The sequence below is a fragment of the Mesoplodon mirus genome, assembly GCF_964341445.2.
Source record: "Mesoplodon mirus genome assembly, chromosome: 13".
Taxonomy (NCBI): Eukaryota; Metazoa; Chordata; class Mammalia; order Artiodactyla; family Ziphiidae; genus Mesoplodon; species Mesoplodon mirus.
The window spans coordinates 57434184-57459734 of NC_138989.1; the positions used below are offsets into that span (position 1 = coordinate 57434184).

The window sequence follows — 25551 nt, forward strand, 5'->3', positions numbered from 1 at the left end:
ATAATATTGTTGCCACCTTCTTTCCTTTGCTGATCTCATTTAGGAAAAATTCTCTTGATTGAGGTCTTTGAATGTAGATGTTTGAGTTCTAATAAAAATGCATTGATTCCACACTTTTAAAAAACAAAGCTTTCATTATGAATGTTAAGTAGTCTCTTTTCACGTTGTGATTCTTTATGTTACAATATTTATTCTATAAAAATGCATCACATGCCTACTGTGTGCCAAGCACTTTTCTAGGTTCTGAGGATACAGAGGCGAATATAAAAATCCCTACCTTTAGAATGTAAGGACCTTACATTCCTGTTGGAGGAGAAAGTTAACAAAATAAGTAAAATATAGTTTATGCTAGATAGCTTCACTTGCTTTGGAGAAAAAGCTGGAAAGGGGAATAGGAAGTGCTGGGTTCGAGTATTAAGGCAGCTTTTCACTTCTCAATGGAATGGTCAGGAAGGCCTCACTGAGAGTTGACATTTGGACAGAAACCTGAAGCAAGTAGGGGAGCAAGCCACTGAATATCTAGAGAAGACTATTCCAGCCAGAGGAGCTGCAAGCACAAAGGCCCTGATATGGGAGCATGTGTGACATGTTTGAGAAATAGGAAGAAGCCCAGTGTATTAGGTCAAGTTTTCTCCCTTTAAGAACAAGCTCACCTGTTTAAAGAATGCAATACTCTCACAGCTTTCAAAGGAAGTAGATTGTTATTTTGAAATTGAATAGATGGGCTTGGTCTAAACACTACAGATGCTGCTAAATGACAAAGCTGTTTCATAGTGGCTTGAATTTCTCAATTTCTGAAATCTTGGCTCAATTCAGTATGCATGTGAGCTAAAGAAAATAAATAAATGGTGATATCTTGGGAAAAGTTCGATCAGACAGAGTCAATGAACAGTAAAAAGTAGGGTCCAAGTTCCTCTAAGTAAATTGAGTTTACTTTCTAAACCCAAAACATGCAGTGGAGCAGCTAATGAAATTCTTGCTTAATATTTGATCACGAGAAATTAAGCTTCAAATGAAATTAGTTTCTCCTTGTGACTTCACAGATCCTTTGAAAATAGAAATTGCATCTTTAAGTCCAGCTTGAGGATATTCCTGATTCTCAGTTGAAGCAAGAGAAATATATTTCCTAACCTTATGAAAGTCCAGCTTTTCATAGGTCAAGGGATTGCTCCTTTTAAAGCATGCTGCTGCTTTTGTCAGGTGGATTATAAGTGCTTGTCTCTCACACATACTCTCTCCTTTATGTTGTATTACTTCGCATATACTTTTATGGTGCTTTGCAAATATTTTAAAGTTAATAGAATCAGTCTTTATATCTTTACCATATGCTTTAAAAACCCCTTTTCCATTTTAACCTAATTAGTACTTTCTAACTTGTTCTCCTAGAATGAGAGACTACAGGCATTGCTTGGAGACAACGAAAAGATGAACTTGTCAGATGTGGAACTTATCCCATTGCCTTTAGAACCCCAGGTGAAAATTAGAGGAATAATCCCAGAAACAGCTACATTATTTAAGGTAATTGTGGTGGATCTTTAGACACTACCTTTGAAAAAAGATACCTTTTATTTATCAGTGTGTTTTGTTTTAAGATCTTTTTGTATTATCAGTAGACATTTTTATGTGAAATGTATAAAATATTTTTATACATCTGAATTTTTTAATCTTTAATTTTTGAACTATTTATTAATCACCTGCTTCTTCTTATGTAAGCTTTGTTTTTTGAATTAAAAGTTAAATTGCAAACTTAGACATTATAAGTTCCCTGGTTAGATATGAGTTCCAGTTAACCTATGACTTAAATTTTTTCTTGTATTTTCAAGTGTAGTAATTCTCTTTAGTCCTTAATAGTATGCCAGACTTTCTTTTGGCTGGCCACCACCTGGATAGTTAGAAAGAAGTGGTAGCAACTGCCTTCTCTAAGCAGGCCAAAGGGCTGAGCATCATTACTTGTGAAGAAGCATCAGTATCTGCTGGACATCTTATTGAAAGGTCTCTCTGAGGCATGATGTTTTAGGTCTTCTGATTCTAAGGGTGGAAGGGCATAAGTTGCATTGGGATATTACTTTGTATCAGATAAGAAAGGGCTCATAGATCAACAAACTTGGGTATATGAAAAGGGGTGTGATAACAGTAAAAAATAGTTGATTTTTTTAAGGGTGTGTTTAAAGGCAGCCCATGGCAGCCCAGCTCACACAACTGCAATGTAAGTTTCATAAAGCAGTACTTAACCTTACTGCATATTACGGATTCTAATAGTTTCTATTCTTTTAAAAATTATTCTATTGCATTAATTTTTAAATGTTGTTTGCAACCTATTTAATTGGTTTTAAAACTCATTATTGAATTATATCCTGCAATTTGAAAAATGCTGGTACAGGAGAGAAAATGCAAGTATTTTCTTAGTTCATGCTAGCACTCCCAAATAAGACCTGCTTCTAATATTCTCATTCCCTTAGGACTAATCAAAACCAGTGAATCATAAAAGGAGTTTTATTATTTTTTTGCAAACAGGATGAAAAAGAATATCTAAGGCATAGAGCAGGAGTTGTAAGAGTGGGGCATAAGAATCTATCATTATTGTTAGGTGTATTCTGGATCATTTTTACCTGAATAATATAATTTTATAATTATGTCTTATATACACAAAGTAGATGGTCAATAAAATATCATGGGACATCTTTTTAATCCTAATATTCAGTCCTGATTTTTTTCTTCCAGCCCTTAGTAAGTATGTGGACATTCTTAAAAATTCTGAATTGCAGTTAACAATTAATGGTTCTAAAGCATTTACTACATAACTCTAGCATTATAATTCTTAACCATTTTTGAGTCATGAATGCCTTTAAGGGTCCAATGAAAGTGATGGATTGGATACTTTAGAATGTTATGCTTGTACATATGCTTGTACATACACTGAAATGTCTGCACAGAGTTGTAGGGGAATCCATGAATTCCTGTCGTCTTTTTATGAACTCCTTAGAGCTGAAAAGGTTATGCACCTAGTTTTCAGTATTTTTACACAGTATTTTGTAGACCTTAGCTTAAGAATGAAAGCTATCTCCATGGGGAGTGAACCCCTTAAGGCACTGGGATTAGTGCTTAGTTATCCTGAGATTGTCAGCTGCTTGCATTAGATTTCAGATGAAATCTAAATTTCAGAATCAGATCCGAATCTGAAAAGGGAAATTGCAACAAAGAACTTCTTGCTTATCATTTATCTTTAGGAAGATCACTTCCAGTTCTTCTTGAGCTTTTGTGAGCTAGGGTACAAAGTAATTTATAAAATATATTTTTGCCTGAGGTGATAAAAGGATACTACAAATTTAAGATAATTTAAAGTTTGGAGTTTCAGTCCAGTAGAGGTTGTAGGTTCTAAACATATATTCTTTGAAGCATTTTTGTTGCCTTTTCCCCAACATTTTATACGAAAGTTTTCAAACATACAGCAAAGTTGAAAGACTTTCACGGTAAACAACTGTATACCCACTACTTCTATCCTGTTATTAACATTTTACTGTATTTGCTTTGTCACACGTCTGTTCATCCCTCTGTCTGATACTTTTTGTGCTATTATTTCTCATGGCCTGTATAAATTAAGGTTATTATTATTTGTTTTCTTTTTTAGACTTATTTCTTTTCTTTAGATTATTATAAATTTCCCCACATTTCCATCTTATATAATTTGAAAATAATATTTTTATTTCCAGAGTGCCCTTATGCCTGCACAGTTATTCTTTAAGACAGAAGATGGAGGCAAATATCCAGTTATATTTAAGCATGGGGATGATTTACGCCAAGATCAACTTATTCTCCAAATCATTTCACTCATGGACAAGGTGAACATAACCTTATGTTGGTAGGGAACATTTTTTCATTTTAGAAATTGATGATTTAGTGGATATGCTATGCATGGACAGAATTGTTTGTAACGTTCAGATGCAGTCCTAGAAAGCTGAACAATCTCCACTTGATCTTGAGCAAATTTAGTTGTTTTGTACATTGCAGGATGGCTCTTATGATTAGTATGAAATGAAACTGCATGTGTTCCTTTTTATAAAAACTTTTTTCCCAGTTCTTTCAGTGTTAAATTTAGTAATTTTCTTCCTCTTAGTCAATTAAATCTTCTTCTTTAAATCCTGTTTCTGTCCCTGGCTTATAAAGGAAAATATTTGTCCTCATTTCCTTTTTCTGAGTTCTAAAATACTTTGTGACCAGTAAGGCCCGCATAAATCCTCAAGAGGAACCCTTCTGTTCATTGAAAACTGACAGTGATTTAGAAAAAGATAAAAAATTTGACATACCACCATGTAAAGTGCTTAATACATTTATTTTGATGATCAAAGTTAAATTAACTAATTGATTTAATTAAGCCTTAATTTAGGTTTACCTTCTAAATCTCTGTGTATTAAACTGCTATAGTACTTGCGTGTAAAACTATTTTATAACATTCTTTTCATTTGGTTAATATAACTTTTGATCTTAAGCTGCTACGAAAAGAAAATCTGGATTTGAAGTTGACGCCCTATAAAGTATTAGCCACTAGTACAAAACATGGTAAGTTTATTTTATAACATGATTATTTATTTCAGTGTCCAATGAGTATACTTCTTTTTTAATTGAAAATTGTTAAGAATGTTAGAGATTGAACTCATTTGTAACACTGAAGACCACTTGGGCCTTCCTGACTGCCGGCCTACCTTCCGTCTCTCCCTCCCTCCCTCCCTCCCTCCCTCCGTCCCTCCCTTTCTTTCTTCTGTCCTTCCTTCCTTTTATACCTCTTGGAATCATTAAACAACATATTTGGAAGACAAATTAGCACCTTTCTGATATATTTCTTTGCATTCAAAACTTTCAGTAGCTACAAACTACAGTAGTTTTCTTCCATGGTGATCTGTATCTGGAATCATTACTGAGAGTTACTAAAACCCAGAGAGGCTGTGCCCTGCTTATACAAGCCACTCAGCAAATGATATTGCCTTATTCACTAATTTTTTTTTAATATATATCTAAGCCTTTTTGATATTGAGTAATCTCTGGAAGTTTGGCAGAAGATTCCCTAGAAATGCTTGCCTAATGCCTATTGTAAATTTTATAATCTTGTTACTCTTAGAGCTTCTTACCCTTAGGTACCTTGAAGAAACAAGTACCTGTTTTATTTTAGGCTTTCTTCCCTTCTCCGGGCCACTCCCAAATCTTTTTGATGGTTTAATTCCTATTCTCATTTTTCTCTCAGAATGATCTTGTTAAAAGTGCAAATATTCTACCATCCTACATAGATTGATTTATTTAGCTTTCATTTGCTCTTGGGACAAAGACAAAAGCCTTATCTTGGTTTACAAGTTCTTGCATGGTATGACATACTTCTGCACCTATCTCTGTCACCTCTTTTTTGCCACTCTCCCCCTTGCTTCTTAGGCTTTAGCCACACCAGCCACCTTCCATTTTCTCAAATGTACCAAGCTCTTTTCAGTCTTGTATGATCATTGTTTTTAATATCCTTTCCGCTTTACTAATTAATCTTTATTATCCTTCAAAACACGGTTCAGATGTCAGATGTCCTCTGATCCCTGTTGTAATATAGGTCTCCCTATGCTATTCTCTTTTGTTCATAGTTTTTATCCCAATAAAACTTGCAAGCTTGTAAGATCTTTGAAAGCAGGGTCAAGGCTCTATTTTTGCTTATCTGGCAAAGTTCTTGCTACGTAGTAGAAAAACTGTAAACGTCTGTTAAGTGCATTAATGCAGACTGTTCAGTATTTATGATATAATAATAAATGATACATTTCTTACTCTAAAGAAATATACAGTCTCCTAATTTGCATGTGAATAATTATAATGTAAGGCTTACCAAAACCAGATCATGGTTGTTTATGATCCTGAAATAGTTTCCATCATTCAACTTTGATTTTTTTTCACAGATTTGTCGTTTTATACTTCTTTTGTTGTCCCTAGACTTACCAGACTTACTTTTTCTCCTTATTCTCCTGTATATTGTCTTCTTTCCCTCCTTTTTGGTAGTTTAAGGGATTTATACTTCCCTCTCATTATCATTTCCACGGAATGACAGAAGATGGAGTATTACACAAAGAAAGCCAATGAATATACTATAATTTTAGGGTTAGGTGATTGATATTCCACAATTCCAGATTTCTTAAAATGATTTTAAATTCAGAATAATTTTAATTGACATATGTTATAATACTATAGATAGAAATTTTTATTCCAGATTTAAGAAGCCTAGCCTATTACTTCGTGTTCCTTGTGTATAATAATAGAAATTGGCCTAGAGAAGCATACAGATTATCAGCTTAATTTTTTTTTAAAGTTTCCTTGTAGTTCCTATGATGTAAATGCCAGTGTATGCTAAATACAATGTTTATAGGCCTATTTAAGCTATTAGGTTTGTAGTGTATACATTTTCAAATGAAGACTATTCTTAGCAGAATCTTTATTTTTATTGCTTCACCAATAGCTATGCTTAATACAATGCATCTGTTTCTGTGTAGGCTTCATGCAGTTTATCCAGTCAGTTCCTGTTGCTGAAGTTCTTGATACAGAAGGAAGCATTCAGGTACAGTATCTATTTTAAAGATTTATAAATTTCATGAATATATTCTTATTATAAAAATTTCAATCTTTATAAAAAGTATATAAAGTTAGGAATGACAGTCTCTTTTTATCACCCGTCTTCCCTAAAGTTGTTTTCCTTTCCTGAGAAGTAAATAATGCTAACAGTTAGAAATGCTTCCATGGTAGATGTTCAGTTCCTTAAAATGGGCCTAACACATAATAGGAGATCAGGAATTAACTGGCAAACAAATTTTAAATTTGTTAAAGTTTATGGTTGCATTATATTTCAAAGTATGGAAATATTATAATTTATTTAGCCATCAGTGAACATTCTGATTATTTCCGATTTTTGTTGTTTGTCAGAACAGTGCTACAGTGATATTTTTGCTTGTAGATGTTTTGCACAATTATTTTTTTAAGACCCTTATCCCCACCTCCAAAGTCATTTCTCTCCTTTAATATGAGAAAAGCCAAGTTGTTTCTGGGGCTAAGCCATGTATATCTTTGGATTTTTTTTTTACGTTTTAAATATGTGAATTAGTGTTTAATGCAGAATTCTTAATACATCTTAATAGTTTATTTTGTTAATTTTTAAATATAATTTTACTTTTTCCTAAGAAAAATGTATATAATTCACACAGAAAAATTTATATGCCTGAGATGAAAAATAATACAGTGAAAGGCTTGATAGAGGATATTTGCTGTAGTGTGTTTTTTTGTTTCTCAGTTTAGAGTGTCTCAGTAATTCAGTATGGAGTTTAGATTTGCAAGAAAGCGCTACTCTGATTTGTTGGCAAAACAGGTGGTTGATTCTGTTGTTTGGTTTGGGGTACAGTCGTGTTCAGTGGTTAAAGGCTCACGCTCAAAACATCAAACTGCCTAAGTTTGAAGTTTGGCTCTGCAGCTTTCTAGCTATATTTTGAGTAACCTTGCAAGCAGGTTAGCCTTTAGCTGGTATTTGGCTTTCAGTGAGAACTTGGCTTTTAACCGATAAGGGTGGTTCACATACCTAGACTGTACAAATAATATGATTTATAGCAAACAACCTGCTTTCTTTCTAGAATTTTGGTAGTTACTGAACTAAATAGACTGTAGAGGGTGCCTGTATGACCAGCCCCCAGTAAGTATGCTCAGTGTATGCCTTCACAGAAGACAGCAAGGAGGATTGCGCATGGAATTCACAGGCTTTGCCTGTGTATTTTTCCCACGCTGATCCTGTTGTGTATACTTTTACTGTAATACACACTGCTTATGGTACAATTGTAAGTTGAGTCTGTGACCCCACCTAACAAATCAAACCTGTCAGAGGTCTAGGGGACCCCCTAACATACCCTTCAAGTCTCAGTTTTTATATCTGTAAAATTTGGATAATGATGAAGAGTACCTAGCTCTAGAATTGTTCGAAGATGACAGGAAATGTATGCAGAGCTTTAACACAGGTTCTAACTGAAGTTAATTGTTTAATAAAGTTATCAATTATTATGTTGCTCTGTGCAATTATGATTTTGTAAAATAAAACCAATGACAGTTTGTGTCCTGATTCTTAGTTGCATGTGTGATCTGTGTAAATCATTTTGCTGAGTCATAGCTTATCTCATCTTCAACTTTAGTAGATAATTAAAAATTGTTTTCCAAAATAATTGTTTTTGGAAACAACTGTTTCTCATTGCTACCCATCTTTGCCTAATCTTGGTATTGTCAAACTTCTAAATTTTGCTGTTTATTATTATTTAGTTTGCATTTCCCTGATTACCTGAAAGATTATTTAAAAATATGTGTAAGCCATTTATTTCTTCTGTGAAGTGCTTGTTCATATCTTTTGCCCATTTTCATGTTGGGTTGTTTGTCTTTTCCTTATTGATTTATAGGAGTTCTGTATATATTCTAGATATAGATTCTTTGTCAAACTTAGAAAGTGTTCCAAAAAGCTTAAAATGTAGGATAAACTTACTTTTTTAATAGTATGTTAGTTGTATTTTCAAATAATATACACTTTGTATTTTTCTTTAACATCTAGATGTAAGGGAATAGGTCCAGTTGGTAATCTGGGGAAAAAAAATAAATAAATGCACGATTTTCCCCAGTGTTTCCAGACTCTTTGGACGCTCTAGTGTATTTATCGTGCCCCTATAATTCTTTGGTTCAGTCTGCATCTCTTATATTTATCTTTCTATCACTTTCCTCTGAATCTGAAAATTCTTAGCATTGCATTCTAATTATTTTGAAAATTGGAATGTAACTTTATTGAGTTTGTTAATGGTAACAGTGTTTCAGTGGCCATACTTAAAAGGTAATTTTTAAAACTCATGTTCACTTTTAGAATGTATGATACCCAAAAAACCCCTCATGTTTACATTCAGGAGAAAGGTGAAACAAATTAAGTATAGAGATATAGCAGTAAGTTTATTTAATGTTTTCCCCTGTGGTATAGAAGTAGCAGGCTTTTATTTATTTATTTGTTTGTTTGTTTGTTTGTCTTAGCCTATAAGCATAGTAATAAGACTGATTCCTGAGGAATATGCTTCCTAAAGTCCACATTTTATAATTACTGACTGCTGTACACCAGACACCTCTTTGTCATTATTTACAATTTTTAAATGCCTAATTTGTTTAAGGATTGTATTGAATTTATAAACATGTAAATAATATCTTTTCAGAACTTTTTTAGAAAATATGCACCAAGTGAGAATGGGCCAAATGGGATCAGTGCTGAAGTTATGGATACTTATGTTAAAAGCTGTGGTAAGTTTTTCAACTTACTACGTTTCATTGATACATGGGAATAAAGGAAAACAGGCTATCCTGATACTACCATACTCATACACATTTAGAACATGTTAGGATTTTTTTCTAGTCCATTTGGGCTACAATAACAAAATACCAGAGACTGGGTGACTAACAAACAACAGAAATTTATTTCTCACCGTTCTGGAAGCTGGAAGTCTGAGATAAGATGCCAGCCTGGTCAGGTGAGGGCCTTCTTTGGGTCAAAGACTTGTTATTGTATCTACACCTGTTGGGAGGGGCTAGGGAGCTCTGTGGGGTATCTTTTATAGGGGGCTAATCCCATTCATGAGGGCTAAGCACCTCTAGAAGTTCCCACCTCCTAACACCACTACCTTGGGCATTAGGATTTCAGCATGTGAATTTTGAGGGGACATAAACATTCAAACCATAGCAGTTTTAAATGCTCTATAAGAAGATTAAAAGATACAAAATGTGAAAAAAGAGGTCATTAATGTTTTGACATAATAGTAGGAATAAGGTGTAAATTCTGTTTACTCTTTTATAGATACATCTTTTTTTTAACATCTTTATTAGAGTATAATTGCTTTACAATGTTGTGTTAGTTTCTGCTGTATAACAAAATGAATCAGCTATATGTATACATATATCCCCATATCCCCTCCCTCTTGCATCTCCCTCCCATCCTCCCTATCCCACCTCTCTAGGTGGTCACAAAGCACCGAGCTGATCTCCCTGTGCTATGTCTCTGCTTCCCACTAGCTATCTATTTTACATTTGAGAGTGTATATATGTCCAGAACACCCTCTCACTTCATCCCAGCTTACCCTTACCCTTCCCTGTGTCCTCAAGTCCATTCTCTACATCTGCGTCTTTCTTCCTGTCCTGCCTCTAGGTTCATCAGAACTTTCTTTTTTTTTTTTTTTTGATTCCATATATATGTGTTAGCGTATGGTATTTGTTTTTCTCTTTCTGACTTACTTCACTTTGTATGACAGACTCTAGGTCCATCCACCTCACTACAAATAACTCAATTTCATTTCTTTTTATGGCTGAGTAATATTCCATTGTATATATGTGCCTCATCTTTATACTTTCATCTGTCAATGGACACCTAGGTTGCTTCCATGTCCTGACTATTGTAAATAGTGCTACAATGAACACTGTGGTACAGGACTCATTTTGAATGATGGTTTTCTCAGGGTGTATGCCCATAGTGGGATTGCTGGGTCATATGGTAGTTCTATTTTTAGAATTTTAAGGAACCTCCATACTGTTCTCCATAGTGTCTGTATCAATTTACATTCCCACCAGCAGTGCAAGAGGGTTCCCTTTTCTCCACACCCTCTCCAGCATTTATTGTTTATAGATTTTTTGATGATGGCCATTCTGACTGGTGTGAGGTGATACCTCATTGTAGTTTTGATTTGCATTTCTCTAATGATTAGTGATGTTGAGCATCCTTTCATGTGTTTGTTGGCAGTCTGTATATCTTCTTTGGAGAAATGTCTGTTTAGATCTTCTGCCCATTTTTGGATTGGGTTGTTTGTTGTTTTGATATTGAGCTACATGAGCTGCTTGTGTATTTTGGAGATTAATCCTTTGTCAGTTGCTTTGTTTGCAAGTATTTTCTCCCATTCTGAGGGTTGTCTTTTCGTCTTGTTCGTGGTTTCCTTTGCTTTGCAAAAGCTTTGAAGTTTCATTAGGCCCCATTTGTTTATTTTTGTTTTTATTTCCATTTCTCTAGGGGGTGGGTCAAAAAGGATCTTGCTGTGATTTGTGTCATAGAGTGTTCTTCCTATGTTTTCCTCTAAGAGTTTTATAGTGTCTGGCCTTACCTGTAGGTCTTTAATCCATTTTGAGTTTATTTTTGTATATGGTGTTAGGAAGTATTCTAGGTGTCCAGTTTTCCCAGCACCACTTACTGAAGAGGCTATCTTTTCTCCATTGTATATTTTTGCCTCTTTTATCAAAGATAAGGTGACCATATGCGCGTGGGTTTATCTCTGGGCTTTCTATCCTGTTCCATTGATCTATATTTCTGTTTTTGTGCCAGTACCATACTCTCTTGATTACTGTAGCTTCGTAGTATAGTCTGAAGTCATGGAGCCTGATTTCTGGGCTCTTGTTTTTCTTTCTCTGGATTGCTTTGGCTATTCGGGATCTTTTGTGTTTCCATACAAATTGTGAAATTTTTTGTTCTAGTTCTGTGAAAAATGCCATTGGTAGTTTGATAGGGATTGCACTGAATCTGTACATTGCTTTGGGTAGTATAGTCATTTTCACAATGTTGATTCTTCCAATCCAAGAATATGATATATCTCTCCTTCTGTTTGTATCATCTTTAATTTCTTTCATCAGTGTCTTATAGTTTTCTGCATACAGGTCTTTTGTCTCCTTAGGTAGGTTTATTCCTAGGTATGTTATTCTTTTTGTTGCAGTAGTAAATGGAAGTGTTTCCTTAATTTCTCTTTCAGATTTTTCATCATTAGTGTATAAGAATGCAGGAGATTTCTGTGCATTAATTTTGTATCCTGCTATTTTACCAAATTCATTGATTAGCTCTAGTAGTTTTCTGGTACCATCTTTAGGATTCTCTATGTATAGCATCATGTCATCTGCAAACAGTGACAGCTTTACTTCTTTTCCAATTTGGATTCCTTTTATTTCTTTTTCTTCTGTGATTGCTGTGGCCAAAACTTCCAAAACTATGTTGAATATTAGTGGCAAGGGTGGGCATCCTTGTCTTGTTCCGGACTTTAGAGGAAATGGTTTCAGTTTTTCACCATTGAGAACGATGTTGGCTATGGGTTTGTCATATATGGCCTTTATTATGTTGAGGTAAGTTCCCTCTATCCCTAGTTTCTGGAGAGTTTTTATCACATGTGGGTGTTGAATTTTGTTGCAAGTTTTTCTGCATCTATTGAGGTTATCATATGGTTTTTCTCCTTCAGTTTGTTAATATGGTATATCACATTGATTTGCATGTATTGAAGAATCCTTGCATTCCTGGGATAAACCCCACTTGATCATGGTGTATGATCCTTTTAATCTGCCTTTGGATTCTGTTTGCTAGTATTTTGTTGAAGATTTTTGCATCTATGGTCATCAGTGATACTGGTCTGTAGTTTTCTTTTTTTGTGACATCTTTGTTTGGTTTTGGTATCAGGGTTATGGTGGCCTCGTAGAATGAGTTTGGGAGTGTTCTTCCGAGTTTGGGAGTGTTCCTCCTTCTGCTGTATTTTGGAAGAGTTTGAGGATAGGTGTTAGCTCTTCTCTAAGTGTTTGATAGAATTTGCCTGTGAAGCCACCTGGTCCTGGGCTTTTGTTTGTTGGAAGATTTTTCTTTTTTTTTTTTTTTTTTTTTTTTTGGTGGTACGCGGGCCTCTCACTGTTGTGGCCTCTCCCCTTGCGGAGCACAGGCTCTGGATGCGCAGGCTCAGCGGCCATGGCTCACGGGCCTAGCCGCTCCGCGGCATGTGGGATCTTCCCAGACTGGGGCACGAACCCGCGTCCCCTTCATCGGCAGGGGGACTCTCAACCACTGCGCCACCAGGGAAGTCCTGTTGGAAGATTTTTAATCACAGTTTCAATTTCAGTGCTTGTTATTGGTCTGTTTATATTTTCTCTGTCTTCCTGGTTTTGTCTCAGGAGGTTGTGCTTTTCTAAGAATTTGCCCATTTCTTCCAGGTTGTCAGTTTCATTGGCATGTAGTTGCTTGTAGTAATCTCTCATGATTCTTTGTATTTCTGCAGGGTCAGTTATTCTCCTTTTTCATTTCTAATTCTGTTGATTTGTGTCTTCTCCCTTTTTTTCTTGATGAGTCTGGCTAGTGGTTTATCCATAGATTCATCTTTGCAGTCACTTAACTATTTTGTAATTATAAGTTATTTCTTCCTGGAAGCTGCAATTTTTCCCTTGATTTTCCCTAAGTTTGTGTAAGCAATTAAGTAGACTGTGGGAATAGTCTGTCAGGAATAATTATATTTTTGATAAATCTCTAGAGCTAAGATAACAGTGTTCTGTTAGGAGGTGCCTCTCATGGTATTTTAGACTACTACTTACGGTCCCTTTCTGGAAATAAGTAAGTAGTGGCATGACATAGGGATTAATTCAAATGTTTCAACCACTTATGCCTATTCTCATGAAGTTTATATTCTAGAGGATTATTTTTTATTTTCTTAGGAGATATTTTTTTTATAACTAGATTGTTTAAGGGAGGGTTAATAAAGGAGTTGACACTAGAGTTGAGCCCTGAATAGTATATGGCATATATCATGTTAGTCCTGTTTTACATAAATATTATATTTATGTCCATATTTCTACTTAAGCAGTCAAGCTTGGGGAAGCAAGTAGAGGATTTTCTAGACATATAACAACTATTTTTAAACTTTCCTATCATTTTATGGCTTATAAATTGCTCTCTTATAGATGACATTTTTATTTTTCTCAATGCTCCCATGAGGTAGTATTCCATTTTTTTTTTTTTTTTTTTTTTTTTTGCGGTACACGGGCCTCTCACTGTTGTGGCCTCTCCCGTCACGGAGCACAGGCTCCGGACATGCAGGCTCAGTGGCCACGGCTCACGGGCCCAGCTGCTCTGTGGCATGTGGGATCTTCCCGGACTGGGGCACAAACCCGTGTCCCCTGCATCGGCAGATGGACTCTCAACCACTGCGCCACCAGGGAAGCCCCATATTATTTTGTACTACATAATTTATTCCCTAATTTGTACGTGATACACTCTTGTCTGAGAAGTATAAAGAAAATATAATATTCCTAGGAACTTTTAAAATACTGAAATAAAATGTGTGTATGTATATTAATATTCCTTGTGGTTTTAATTCTTATTTTAATCTAAGGAACATTACATGTGTTACATGTAACTGTTCTGAAAAATGATCACATACAGTGTATTTAGATTTTAAGACTAAAAAAAATTGAAGCATCTGAGAGAAAATGTTTCCCTTTTCTTACTCACTCTGTATCTCTCTCTCCTGTCCCTCTTTCCCTTCCTGCTTTACTTCCTTTCTTCTGTCCTTTTTTCCCTTTTCTCTTCCATTCACTTTTTTCTCCATTAAATCTGTGTTTTCTAAGATCTGAAAAAATTGATATACTTCTAAAGGCTTGATAGATCACTCACATGGCTGGCAGCTTACACTGTTTTTCAGCAAGGCTTGTCAATCAAGGCAACCGTACAAGGCTTCCCTATGGCTTGTGTTTCTCAGAGCTGGGTTTCAAGAGGCAGTATTCTAAGAGACAGGAAGTAGAAACTTTTGGTTTCTGAAGGCCTGGATTGGGAAGCTGGCAGTTTGTCACTTCTGTCATATTCTGTTGGTCAGAGGAGTTACAGAACCTGCCTGGATTCAAGGGGAAAGGATATAGTTCCCATCTTGAATGAAAAGTATGTTAAAGAATCTTTAATCTGCCACACCTAGTTTTCAGTACTTTATTAACCTGAGAGATATTTTGTATGCCCTCAAGCAATTACCTCGTGTCTTTTTACTTAACTTCCCGATAGTTACTGTAAATTTTTTTACCTTGTAAATCTATTTAATAAAGAAATGTTAACTTTTTCTACTTGAAGTATATATGCACACAACCTATAAGTATTGACTAAAGTTTGAAATCCTTGCTCACTTAAAAAAAGTACTGGAACAATATTTTATAATATGTGCTAAATGTCATAGTATTGTGCCTTTTATGTAATGTTCCATTTTTTCCCATGAGCTAATGAAAATATGACTTTTTTTAATGTAAAAAAAAATAGCCATTTAGGTTGTACCTAGACAGTTAATTTCAAATTAGATATTCTTCCTAATAAAAGCATTTCACATTTATTCTTATCCTGATAACTGATTTGATGGCAGGCCTTCTCTTCATGTTATTTTGCATACCCTTCTGTTTTCTATATATATTGCTGTGTTACAAAATAATTTTTTATGTTTCAGTGAGTTTAGTAGCATTCCAGGTAATGTTGCAAGTTGAAAGCCATTATTTGAATTTTTCATTAGAGGATTCAATGCTTAATAAGTTGCAACATTGTACTAGAATCTGATTGTTGGGCATTATCACATAGATGCATGTATTATAACTTTCATTTTAAAAAGTAATGTTTTAGGTTTTTGGCAAAGTGTAAGAAGAAGAATGCGATTAGTTATGGTGACATTTTTTCCGGATTATGCAGGGTGTCAAATCTATATTGTGCAAGTAAATGTGGGAACACTGATTATTCTCACACTCATATCTTTACTAGTAAAGGGAGATAGTATTGTTTAGTTGTCTATATTTCCCTGTATTTTGCTTTAAGTCAAAGTTGTTTTATAAAACCAATTTCAAGATGTTTGTGTATCTCACATGAAGTCCAAATACTAATGAATAGCATCCTTTTGACAAGATTCTCTTGGACAGGTATAGTGTTTCCATTACAGTTAAAAAATAACTTCAGTTTCCCTGAAACTTTTCTGATCTACTCTGTGCCATCGCAAATCATTCTGAATATTGTTTATATCCTCAAAATTTCTGAGGATCATCCTACTCTTGCCTCAGATACCTTTTTCAGGACGTAATCTTTTATCTTTTAAGTGTTGATATTTGAATTATTGAAACACCCCAAACTCTCATCTCCACCATTTATATATATGAAAGAGAGAAAGATCATATGCTGTCTCACTTGACTTAAAAAACATTTATTGAAATGATCATCCAACATATTTATGACCTTAACACACTGAGGCAGGGTAAAAGGCTCTTTTTCATACATTTTCCATTTCCATTGGAAAATAATCCAGTAATAACAATGAAATATTACTGAAAAACCAAATTTGATGATAAAGAGTAGTTTATAAAAACATCTTGCTTTATCAGCAGAGACAGGCATAATTCATACATGTCTAGTTACATGAAAATTTTAGGTCAAAAATACTGTTGCTGTGTATGTGAATCATTACTTTCATAGAGATAGCTAAACAACTTGAAACAAAGTAAATAGTGATAAAAATTAAACTAATTATAATTTATAATTAATAAGGTAACTAGTACCATGTGACAACTCAGATGCACTAATAACACAATGATGTTCTTTGTGAAAATTGCAGGAATTTCAGCTAGCTTCATATGCATATTATCAGGAGTTTTGTATCCTTGACAAGTGTCAACCAGATTTCTAAGTGAATCCCTTATTAGAGAACTCAGTGTGCTAAGTTCTAATGTGTTCTCAGTTCTCTTTACCAATATCAGATTTAATATCCTTCAGTGAAGTCACTTACTAGTTTTTCAGTGGAGAGCCTTTAGTCATTTGTGGAACTGCATATTTTGCAGCAGTTTTAGAGCAGCGCTACTACAAGTATAATCCAACAGCGTTAGCTTCACCTGGGCACTTGTTTGTATTACAGACTCTCAGGCGTTTTCCCTGCTGTTTGGATCAGAATCTGCATACAGGATTCCCAGGGGATTCTTAGGTGCATTAGAACACTAGAGAGGGCTTTTCAAACTTTGATGTATATAGCAATCAGCTCTGGACACTGCCCCTGGAGATTCTAATGCATTAGGAATGAAAGAAGGCTTAAGAGTTTGCATTTTTAACAAGATTCTAGGTGGTGGTGAAACTGCTAGTCTGTGTATCACATTTTGGGTAGCAATGCCCTAGATCAAATGTCAGTCAATTTTTCCCTAAAGCCTTTCAGATAGTAAATATATTTATACTTTTCAGGCCAGGTGGTCTCTGTTGCAACCATTCAACCAGGCCATTATAGTGCTTAAGAAATATTGAAATAAATGGGTGTGGCTCTGTTCCAGTAAACTTTCTTTATAAAATATAAAAACAGAGGGGGACCAATTTGGGCCATCAAGCTGTGTTTGCTCATCCTTTATGTAAATGATCCTACAGTCCCCCAGTGGCCCAACTACCAGTTTCATTCAGCATCAGTTAACATAATCTAACTATAGTGGTTTATACACGTAACAGTTATTTTCTTTGTTGTAAGAAGCCCAGATGTAAGCCATTACCGTTGTTTTAACTCTTTAGGGACGTTAGTGTCAACCAAGGTCTCTGATTCTCTTGGTCAGCTCCCTCTATAAAAATGCTCACCACAAAACTACATTTGCCTATGTCTTACTGGACAGGCCTAACTTCAAGTGAGGCTGGGAAATGTAGTCTTTTATGTAGGTACAGTCTTGCCCCAGCAATCTTAGTTTGGTCTTCTTTTAAGGAAGAAGTGTACATAGGATATTGTGTTCTTGGCAAACTAGTAGTCCTTGTCATACTACAGACTATATTTTGAGAATAACTGATTTGTTTAGTCAACTGTAACTGATTTGTTACAGTTAAGTGAAAATTATTAGTAGACCAGTAATATGATTAGAAGTATTTATTTGAATGATAGTATGCTTTCATTCATTCTCTACATATGGATATATTTTGAAATATATATAATATATAATTTTATCTAGAATTAGGGTATGGTGAGTTATTCTAAACAAATATACTTGAGCTTAAATACCTTGTGGAATGTTGCATCCATCAAAATAGCCACTTTGGGAAGGAGGAATTACACAGAGTACAGTGCAAAAGTGGCATAAGCAATGATGTTAGAGTCTAACTTAGGTTTAAACCCCCCAGCCCAGTGACCTGTTAACTTCTGGAGCCTTAGGTTTTTTCCTTTGAAGGATGGTTATAATACTTAACTGACATCATTAAAAGGGTTAGACATGGGGCTTCCCTGGTGGCTCAGTGGTTGAGAGTCCGCCTGCCGATGCAGGGGACGCGGGTTCGTGCCCCGGTCCGGGAAGATCCCACATGCCGTGGGGTGGCTGGGCCCGTGAGCCATGGCCGCTGAGCCTGCGCGTCCGGAGCCTGTGCTCCGCAATGGGAGAGGCCACAACAGTGAGAGGCCCACATACCGCAAAAAAAAAAAAAAAAAAAAAAAAAAGGGTTAGACATGATGAATTTAATGTGCCTAGCTAAGAACCTAGCCTTCAATAAATTGTAACTGTGTTTATAATTATAATTGAAGATTAATCTGATGATGGATGTCATTGCTTAAGTCACTTTTGGACTTGCAGAATGGCCTTCAGAACCTGAATCAAATGAACTTTAATATTAATCGAATTTAGACAGGATTAATTTGGTCATTAACAGGTGGTACGATCTTTTTTCTACATAGTGTCTGAAATAAACATGTTTGTAAATACTGGCTTAGTCATATGTGTGTTTGCAAGTTGCATTTGTTCTTAAGTTACTAATGCGAGAAACAGAACAGAAAAAAAGCTTCAAACAGGTGTTGTTTGCTTAAATTTTTTGAGCACTTTCATCATGCGCCAGGTTTCCAGACTTTAGAAGAGAAAGAAAAAGAGAATAAAGGTAGATACAGTGACTCTGCCCCTGGTCCTGCTCATGTAATTTTTCTTAATTTAGAGGATTATGCTGTGAACTTCATACATGCCTTTACCACTCACGTGAATTCATTTGTTTTTCTGTCTGCTGGCACTTCAAGATTGTTTCTCTAAAGATTTTTCTTTTAATTCTACACTTACTTTTGTTATAGTGTAGATGAGATGGTTGTGGGATGGTTGACTTCATTATGTGTGTTTCTGCAGACACTTTTTTTTCACTGTCATTCTTAACATATATCTACTTTGAAATGAGAGACGATAGACACATGTTATAAATAAGGTTTCTGAAACCTCATTTAACTTTTGATTAAAGTGACTTTTATAATTTGACAGAATTCTACAGGATATTTTTTCTGTTGTCAAATAATAATTTGAGTTTCAAGTGATAACCTCTTCATAGAGTCAAAGATTACACATTTAATTTGAGAATTCAGGTAAGAAGTCAGAAAGAGTAGTAATCAATTTGAAATTAAAGTATCACAAACTGCTGTTGTATTCAGTTGTATGTATAACCTGGTTTACATGTGTTTTTCACAATTCTTTTGTCTTTTATTTTTGAACTGTTATTGCAGCTGGATATTGCGTGATTACATATATTCTTGGAGTTGGAGACAGGCACCTGGATAACCTTTTGCTGACAAAAACAGGTAACAAGTAATGGCTAGTAGCAGATATACATTTTATATGCCAGTGATTTTTGCCCTGGAATCTACTTCATAAGAAAATAAGTTGCATAAGTGAATTTAAATTTATGTCCCTTTATATGGTACCTTGGAAGGACATGTAAGGGAAACTCCCATCCCTTATAAGAACTGCTTTAGTAGAAATCCTACAGATGGTCATCTAGCCCTTGCTTCTTGAAATGCCTCCTTTAGTGGGAAGCCCATAATGTATTCAAGCAGTCCAATCTCTTACTGTACAGCTCTAGTTAGAATGTTTAAATGTTCTTTCTCTTATCAAACAACACTGAACTCACATTAACCTCTATCTTTAATTCTTTACCTTTTCCCCTTGGAGTTATGTGGAGTAATCATTCTCATCCTCCTTCTTCCTAATAACTCCTTGGCCCCATGGCTTTAAACACCATCTCTGTGCAACTTCCAAGCTTACTCTGTTTCAATCCATTCCATTAGCTGTTTACTTGAAATCCTAAATATACAGCTAGTCATAAATGTTGTTTTCTTCCTCCACTACCTGCCTGATAAGCTGCTCCTCACTTGGTTTCCCCATCTTAATAAATAGTAACATCACCTACTCAGTTGTTTAAGCCCCAGACTTGGGAGTCATTTTTAATTGCAGTATTGGCTTCATCTTACATATCGAATCTATTATCAAACTGTATCCACTGCTCACCAAAATAAATCATGAAGTTACCCCCTCTTCATTTCCACTGCTTTGATCCCATTTGAAACCACCAATCTCTTTTGCCCAAACTGTATGATTAAAATCTGAACTCTTTACTGTAGCCATTGTGGCTTGCCTACACTAACAGGTTTGAATGTCTGAATGTAAAATCACTCCTGTCTTGGGCAAGTGCCCTTGTTGTTTCTTCTTCCTGGGAAGCTCTTCTCTCAGATCTTTCAAGACTTTGGTTAGTAAGTCTAAGATTGAATGGCATCTTTTTTTTTTTTTTTTTTTTTTTTCCGATACGTGGGCCTCTCACTGTTGTGGCCTCTCCGGTTGCGGAGCACAGGCTCTGGACGCGCAGGCCCAGCGGCCATGGCTCAAGGGCCCAGCCGCTCTGTGGCATGTGGGATCTTCCTGGACCGGGGCACGAACCCGCGTCCCCTGCATCAGCAGGTGGACTCTCAACCACTGCCCTGGCATCTTTTTAGAGTAGCCTTGGCATCTTTTTAGAGTAGCCTTTTCTAACTCTCCAGTCAAATAATATTTATATACCTGCCACCCCACCCCTCTCCATTACTCTCTATTTATTATTCTGTTTTGTTTTCTTTATAGCACTTATCACTAGCTGAAGGTATCTTTTTTTAATATAATTCAACAAATATTTATTGAGCACCTGCTATATTTTAGGTATTGTTCTAGGAGTTGGGGATACCAAAATAAACAGGACAGAAATCCTAGCCCTCATGGAGTTTGTTGACATCTTAATCATCATCCTCTCCCATTCCGGATGTAGGTTCCATGAGAGCAGGGACCTTGTCCATGCACTTTGCCACCGTGCCTCCAGAGCCTTGAACAATACCTAGCTAAAATGTTTGATAAATCGTTGTTGAATTCATGAATAAATATTTCTATTCTTCTGTGTAGCCTTTTCTTCATACGCCAAATAATCCAAGTTTCTTCAGCCCTTCACAGAAAATAGATTTTAAAGTACCCTTAAAATAGTCTCTCAGGTAAGGACATTGTGTAGTTTGTTAGTATTCCTCCAAATTTTGATACCAAAATTGAGTGTAGCCTGACTAATTATTAATATAGTAACAATGTTAGTTCACGTAGTCTGGAATTTCATATATTCAGTTTTAAATTATTAGTGTGAAAAATTATCTGGTAAAATTTGCATGTGGGAACCGTGTCTGTATCAATGCCAGGCAGTCCCTTTAATTACCAAAGCCTGAAGGAGTATAATCAGATTGCATTGGAGGTTCTTGCTAAATTTACTAATTTAGCAAAAGATATTTATAAAACGTTATGCTGTGTTTGGAAAAAAATATAATTCGGAAAAAGTTTTCCTGTGTTTTCTTAGCTCTCTTTTTCAGTTGAATCTTTTAACCACAAGAATCAGACTACCAAAATAATTCCATTTGTTTTTATATTGTAATCATTTTATAACCACAGTGGAATTCTTTAATGTGTAGAGTAACATTACATCTATAATGTTATATTCACAGATCTTACTTGTCTCTTCTTTTGGAAATAGATAAAAGAACATTTTCTGTTGGACATTGAGAACTGCTCTGTCTTGTGTGTGTCTGTGTGTATTGATGGGGATAATTTAAGAGTAAGATTTGGAAAGAAAAGTCTACCTAATATACTTTTTTGGCCCAGGTCATAGATACTTGTATGGAAATTGAATTATAAAATTTCAAAAACAGGTTTTAAGCATCTTGTCACCAGTTTTCCACTAGAGGGTGCTCTAAATTTTGTTTTAAGCTTACTAAAAATGTGCTATAGATGAGAGGCACATTCTCTTTCTTTTAAAACAGGATTTCTTTGAGTTATTTCTTCTTAACTGCTCTTTAATAATTTCATCCACTTATATCATACAACAAGCATTTTACATCTTCCTCACTAGGGTAAATGTTTTAAATTTTTAGATTTAGTTTGAATGAAATTGGATTGTATAAGGAAAGACTGATTATGTCAAGACAAATGGAAGTATATAAAACATTCCTCAACTTCTAGAAGTTTTTAATGATTTATTTTAAAATGTTTGTGTGTCTACTCATTTTTTCTAACAGTCCATATTTCAGAGCAGTTTCGAGTTATATTAATTACATATGTTATAATTTGACTTTGTATAGTTTAGACAACTATTACATATTTAAAATGAATTTTGAAGGTGTTTCATTGCAGGACATAGATTTCAATGCTTGTACTTAAAAATGCCTTGAATATTATGAAGCATCTTCCATTGTATATTTTGGATCCATTGTGCCTTCAACACAGACCATAACATATTAAAAACTTAGAACTTTAGATTTTCTTATATAACTCTCCAGTCTCTCAGTGTTGATGGAGCTTTTATTAATGATAAATAGCATTTCTCCCATTCTTCAAAATAAAATACCTTTTGTCTTCTATTCTCATTTCCCAGCTTGGGCAGGTTTGTGTGTGTGTGTGTGTGTTTCTTGGACAGGTTTAGATGGTTTGGAATTGTAATCAGAGTACTACTGATTTGTCAGTGCCCAGTTCCCTGGTATGAGAGATGGAACAGAGAGGAAGGAGACACCCAGATTTCATTTCACTGTGGTCTTTTGGGGATTCACCCTAAATACACACTGTTCCACCTGTAAATATAGATGAGACAGAAAAGGGTCAGACTAAGAACTTCAGGAATGTGTGGAGGAAAGTATTTCACCTCTTATAGAGAATTTCAAAATCTGTACAATGGTAATGTACAAAAATGCAAACTATAAGTCTCGATTTCAGATTTCCCAGAAATTTTTTGCCCATGCTTTAATTGGTTGTGGATATTTTTAACTTGGTTGAAGTTTCCTTAACTTGTGCAGCAGAGGGCGTTGTGTATCTATCACAAATGTAAAAGTCTGGAAATTCCTTTGTCAATGTTATGGTTTTCTACAAGCATATTTGGGGTGAATGATATTTCACTTATTAATGCATTAATATATTATTTTGGCAAGAAACTACAAAATTTAAGCTGTGACACAGGATAGGAAAAAAAGTGAATTTTTTTCAGAGTTACCGTCCTTTGAGGAAGCGTTAAGAAGTTTATTCAGGGTAATTCAGTTGTGGCAGGACTCAAATGAAATTAGACTTGAGTTTATCTCAACTCTTTGGAAAAAGTTTTGTTTTGTTTTTATTTTTGAGAATTTGAGGGGGAAAAAAAGGACCAGTATAACTGAAAAATGTGCTATTTGTTTATGGTATACAGACTTTATGATATAATTAACATATAAAATTAATATGTAAATAATTGAAAAACATTCACAAAAGAAAAGTAGGAACTGGGTATCTGTAGTAAATGGAAAGTTTTTTGTAGGTCCTAAAGATGGCCTTGTTAACCTGGGTTTATCCATTTATATAGTGAGAGGAGTGGTAGCTTTTTTTGTCTGTGGTGGCACTTCAGAGTAATACCCTCTGAGCCTTTTGTCAGAAAGCTCAGAGCAAAGAAAAATAGTCATTTTTATCCTAATTGCACATTGCTTTCAATACATCTCCTATCCTGATCTTCTTTATCATTCTTTAATTTTATGTACAATTGATTCACTTCCCTTTTTTTAATTCTGGGGAACAATCTCACATAGGAGTTAATATGTCAAACTCTAAAGTCAAATTCTTTGCGTTTAAATTGCCCCTCCACCATTGTATAACGATCAAGTTATCTAATATATGTGTCTCAGTCTCTTCTTCTCAATGCATAAATAATAATAGAACTCTCTCCTGGTGTGAGGGTTGAATGATTTAATATGGTAGAATTTTGTATGGTACTGAGCACATAGTAAACATTCCTTGTGGGCTAACTATTATGGTTTTGTTTGTTTATTTCACCACTAGGAAATAAGAATGCCTTCCTTATTTAGCTTATATAGCTGTTATTTGTAATCATAATTTTAGAGATAAGAAAATAATATATCTCAAAAACTTTTTCCACCCTAAAATCCAAACTCCTGTAAGTTACTGCCCTCTAAAATCTCTTTTGAGTGGCTCATTATGTTAGTAGTATATGTGCTTGTTTACTCTCCGGAACATGAGAGAAAGGAGTATAAAAAGCTCTGTGCATAGTAAGCACCTAGTAAATGCTTTGAAAATAAGTAAATGAACTAGGTATTTTCATGTCATTGTAATCTGTCCTCCAGGATTCAGAAAAATCTGTTTCCTGTCAAAACTTAGTTTTACTATAGATTGTGGATATACTATTATTTACCAGTTTGATTTGTATTTCTCAGTTGATACATGCAAAAGAGAGCCAAGCACATAAGACCTTCCCTTTTTATTCATAAGTACTTTTTTAGTCTCTATTGATCATTACTTTAGATGTTTAAATAATGAGAACTTGTCTTCATGTGAATAATTTTCTTTTTAACATTATTTAAAATCTGATCTTTTGAAAGTTTCTTAAACATTTAGTATCAGGAAGTCAGTCTTTATGTTAACTGAAACCTATCATAAGGAAAATGTTAATTTTGTAGAGGCTGCTTTTTTTTAAGTTTGTTTGAGAAGAACATTGTATCTTCTCCTTAGAGGTAATAAAAAATGATAAAGGGCTATACTCTTTTTACCTAAGGAGGTGCAAATTACTTTATGGATAGAGTAATTTAGACTGGGTCATAAAGAATGTGTTGGATTTGTATGGGATACAAATGGAGAAAAGCACACATTCCAGTAAAATATCCAGAAGCTGAGATAAGCCATGCCTTTGCAGGTAATATATATAGGCTGGTTAGAGAAATTTGACGTCAGATTATGGAGGGAAATCAGTCTACTTCCTTTCAGATTACCTTTTATATGGCAAAGCTTAATTCAGTCACTGAAGTAAAACTGTAGATTAGGATAGTAAATCTTTTTTTTTTTTTTTTTCTGCGGTACGCGGGCCTCTCACTGCTGTGGCCTGTCCCATTGAGGAGCACAGGCTCCGGACGCGCAGGTTCAGTGGCCATGGCTCACGGGCCCAGCCACTCCACGGCATGTGGGATCTTCCCGGACCGGGGCACGAACCCGTGTCCCCTGCATCAGCAGGCAGACTCTCAACCACTGCGCCACCAGGGAAGCCCTAATGTAAGTTTTATCAGTTGATACATTCCTTAATGCTGGGTAGACACTGTTTTGCTTCGAAATGAATAATTTGGGGAGAGGTTACATTTTAATGTATTTTAAAGCATTCAAAGTTTCATAAACTAAAATATTAAAAAGTTATTTTTATAGTAACCCCAGAACAAAAAGAAGTGTCAAATTTTAAGGTAATGATGTTGAACAACACAAGGAAACTATAACCATTAGTCTGAATATGAGTTTTAATTCATTTAGGTGGTTCATCTTGCAACTGTCCCTTCCACGATGACCTGACTGAGAGTTGTATTAGTCAGTATAAAGTAGATCAGAAGTCCTCAAGCTTCTGAGTATATTAGGATCATCAAGAGAGCCAGTTAAAATACAGATTTCTGGGCCCTAGGCTCAGAGTTTTTGATTTAATAGGTA

At 35.1% G+C, this 25551-nt stretch overlaps 1 protein-coding gene across 2 annotated transcripts in view; it reads left to right on the forward strand.

Annotated features, from left to right (window-relative positions):
- The window catches only part of PIK3C3 (phosphatidylinositol 3-kinase catalytic subunit type 3), a 145585-nt gene that overhangs the window by 93698 nt on the left and 26336 nt on the right, over positions 1 to 25551 (forward strand). For both annotated transcript variants that reach the window (XR_014295789.1, XM_082641434.1), the window contains exons 16-21: positions 1387 to 1518; positions 3711 to 3839; positions 4488 to 4557; positions 6510 to 6574; positions 9231 to 9315; positions 19284 to 19358. Coding sequence is in view for 1 of the 2 variants with exons in the window: in XM_082641434.1 (XP_082497560.1) it covers positions 1387 to 1518; positions 3711 to 3839; positions 4488 to 4557; positions 6510 to 6574; positions 9231 to 9315; positions 19284 to 19358 (556 nt within the window). In the remaining variant the exon portion in view is untranslated. The remainder of the gene's footprint in view (positions 1 to 1386; positions 1519 to 3710; positions 3840 to 4487; positions 4558 to 6509; positions 6575 to 9230; positions 9316 to 19283; positions 19359 to 25551) is intronic.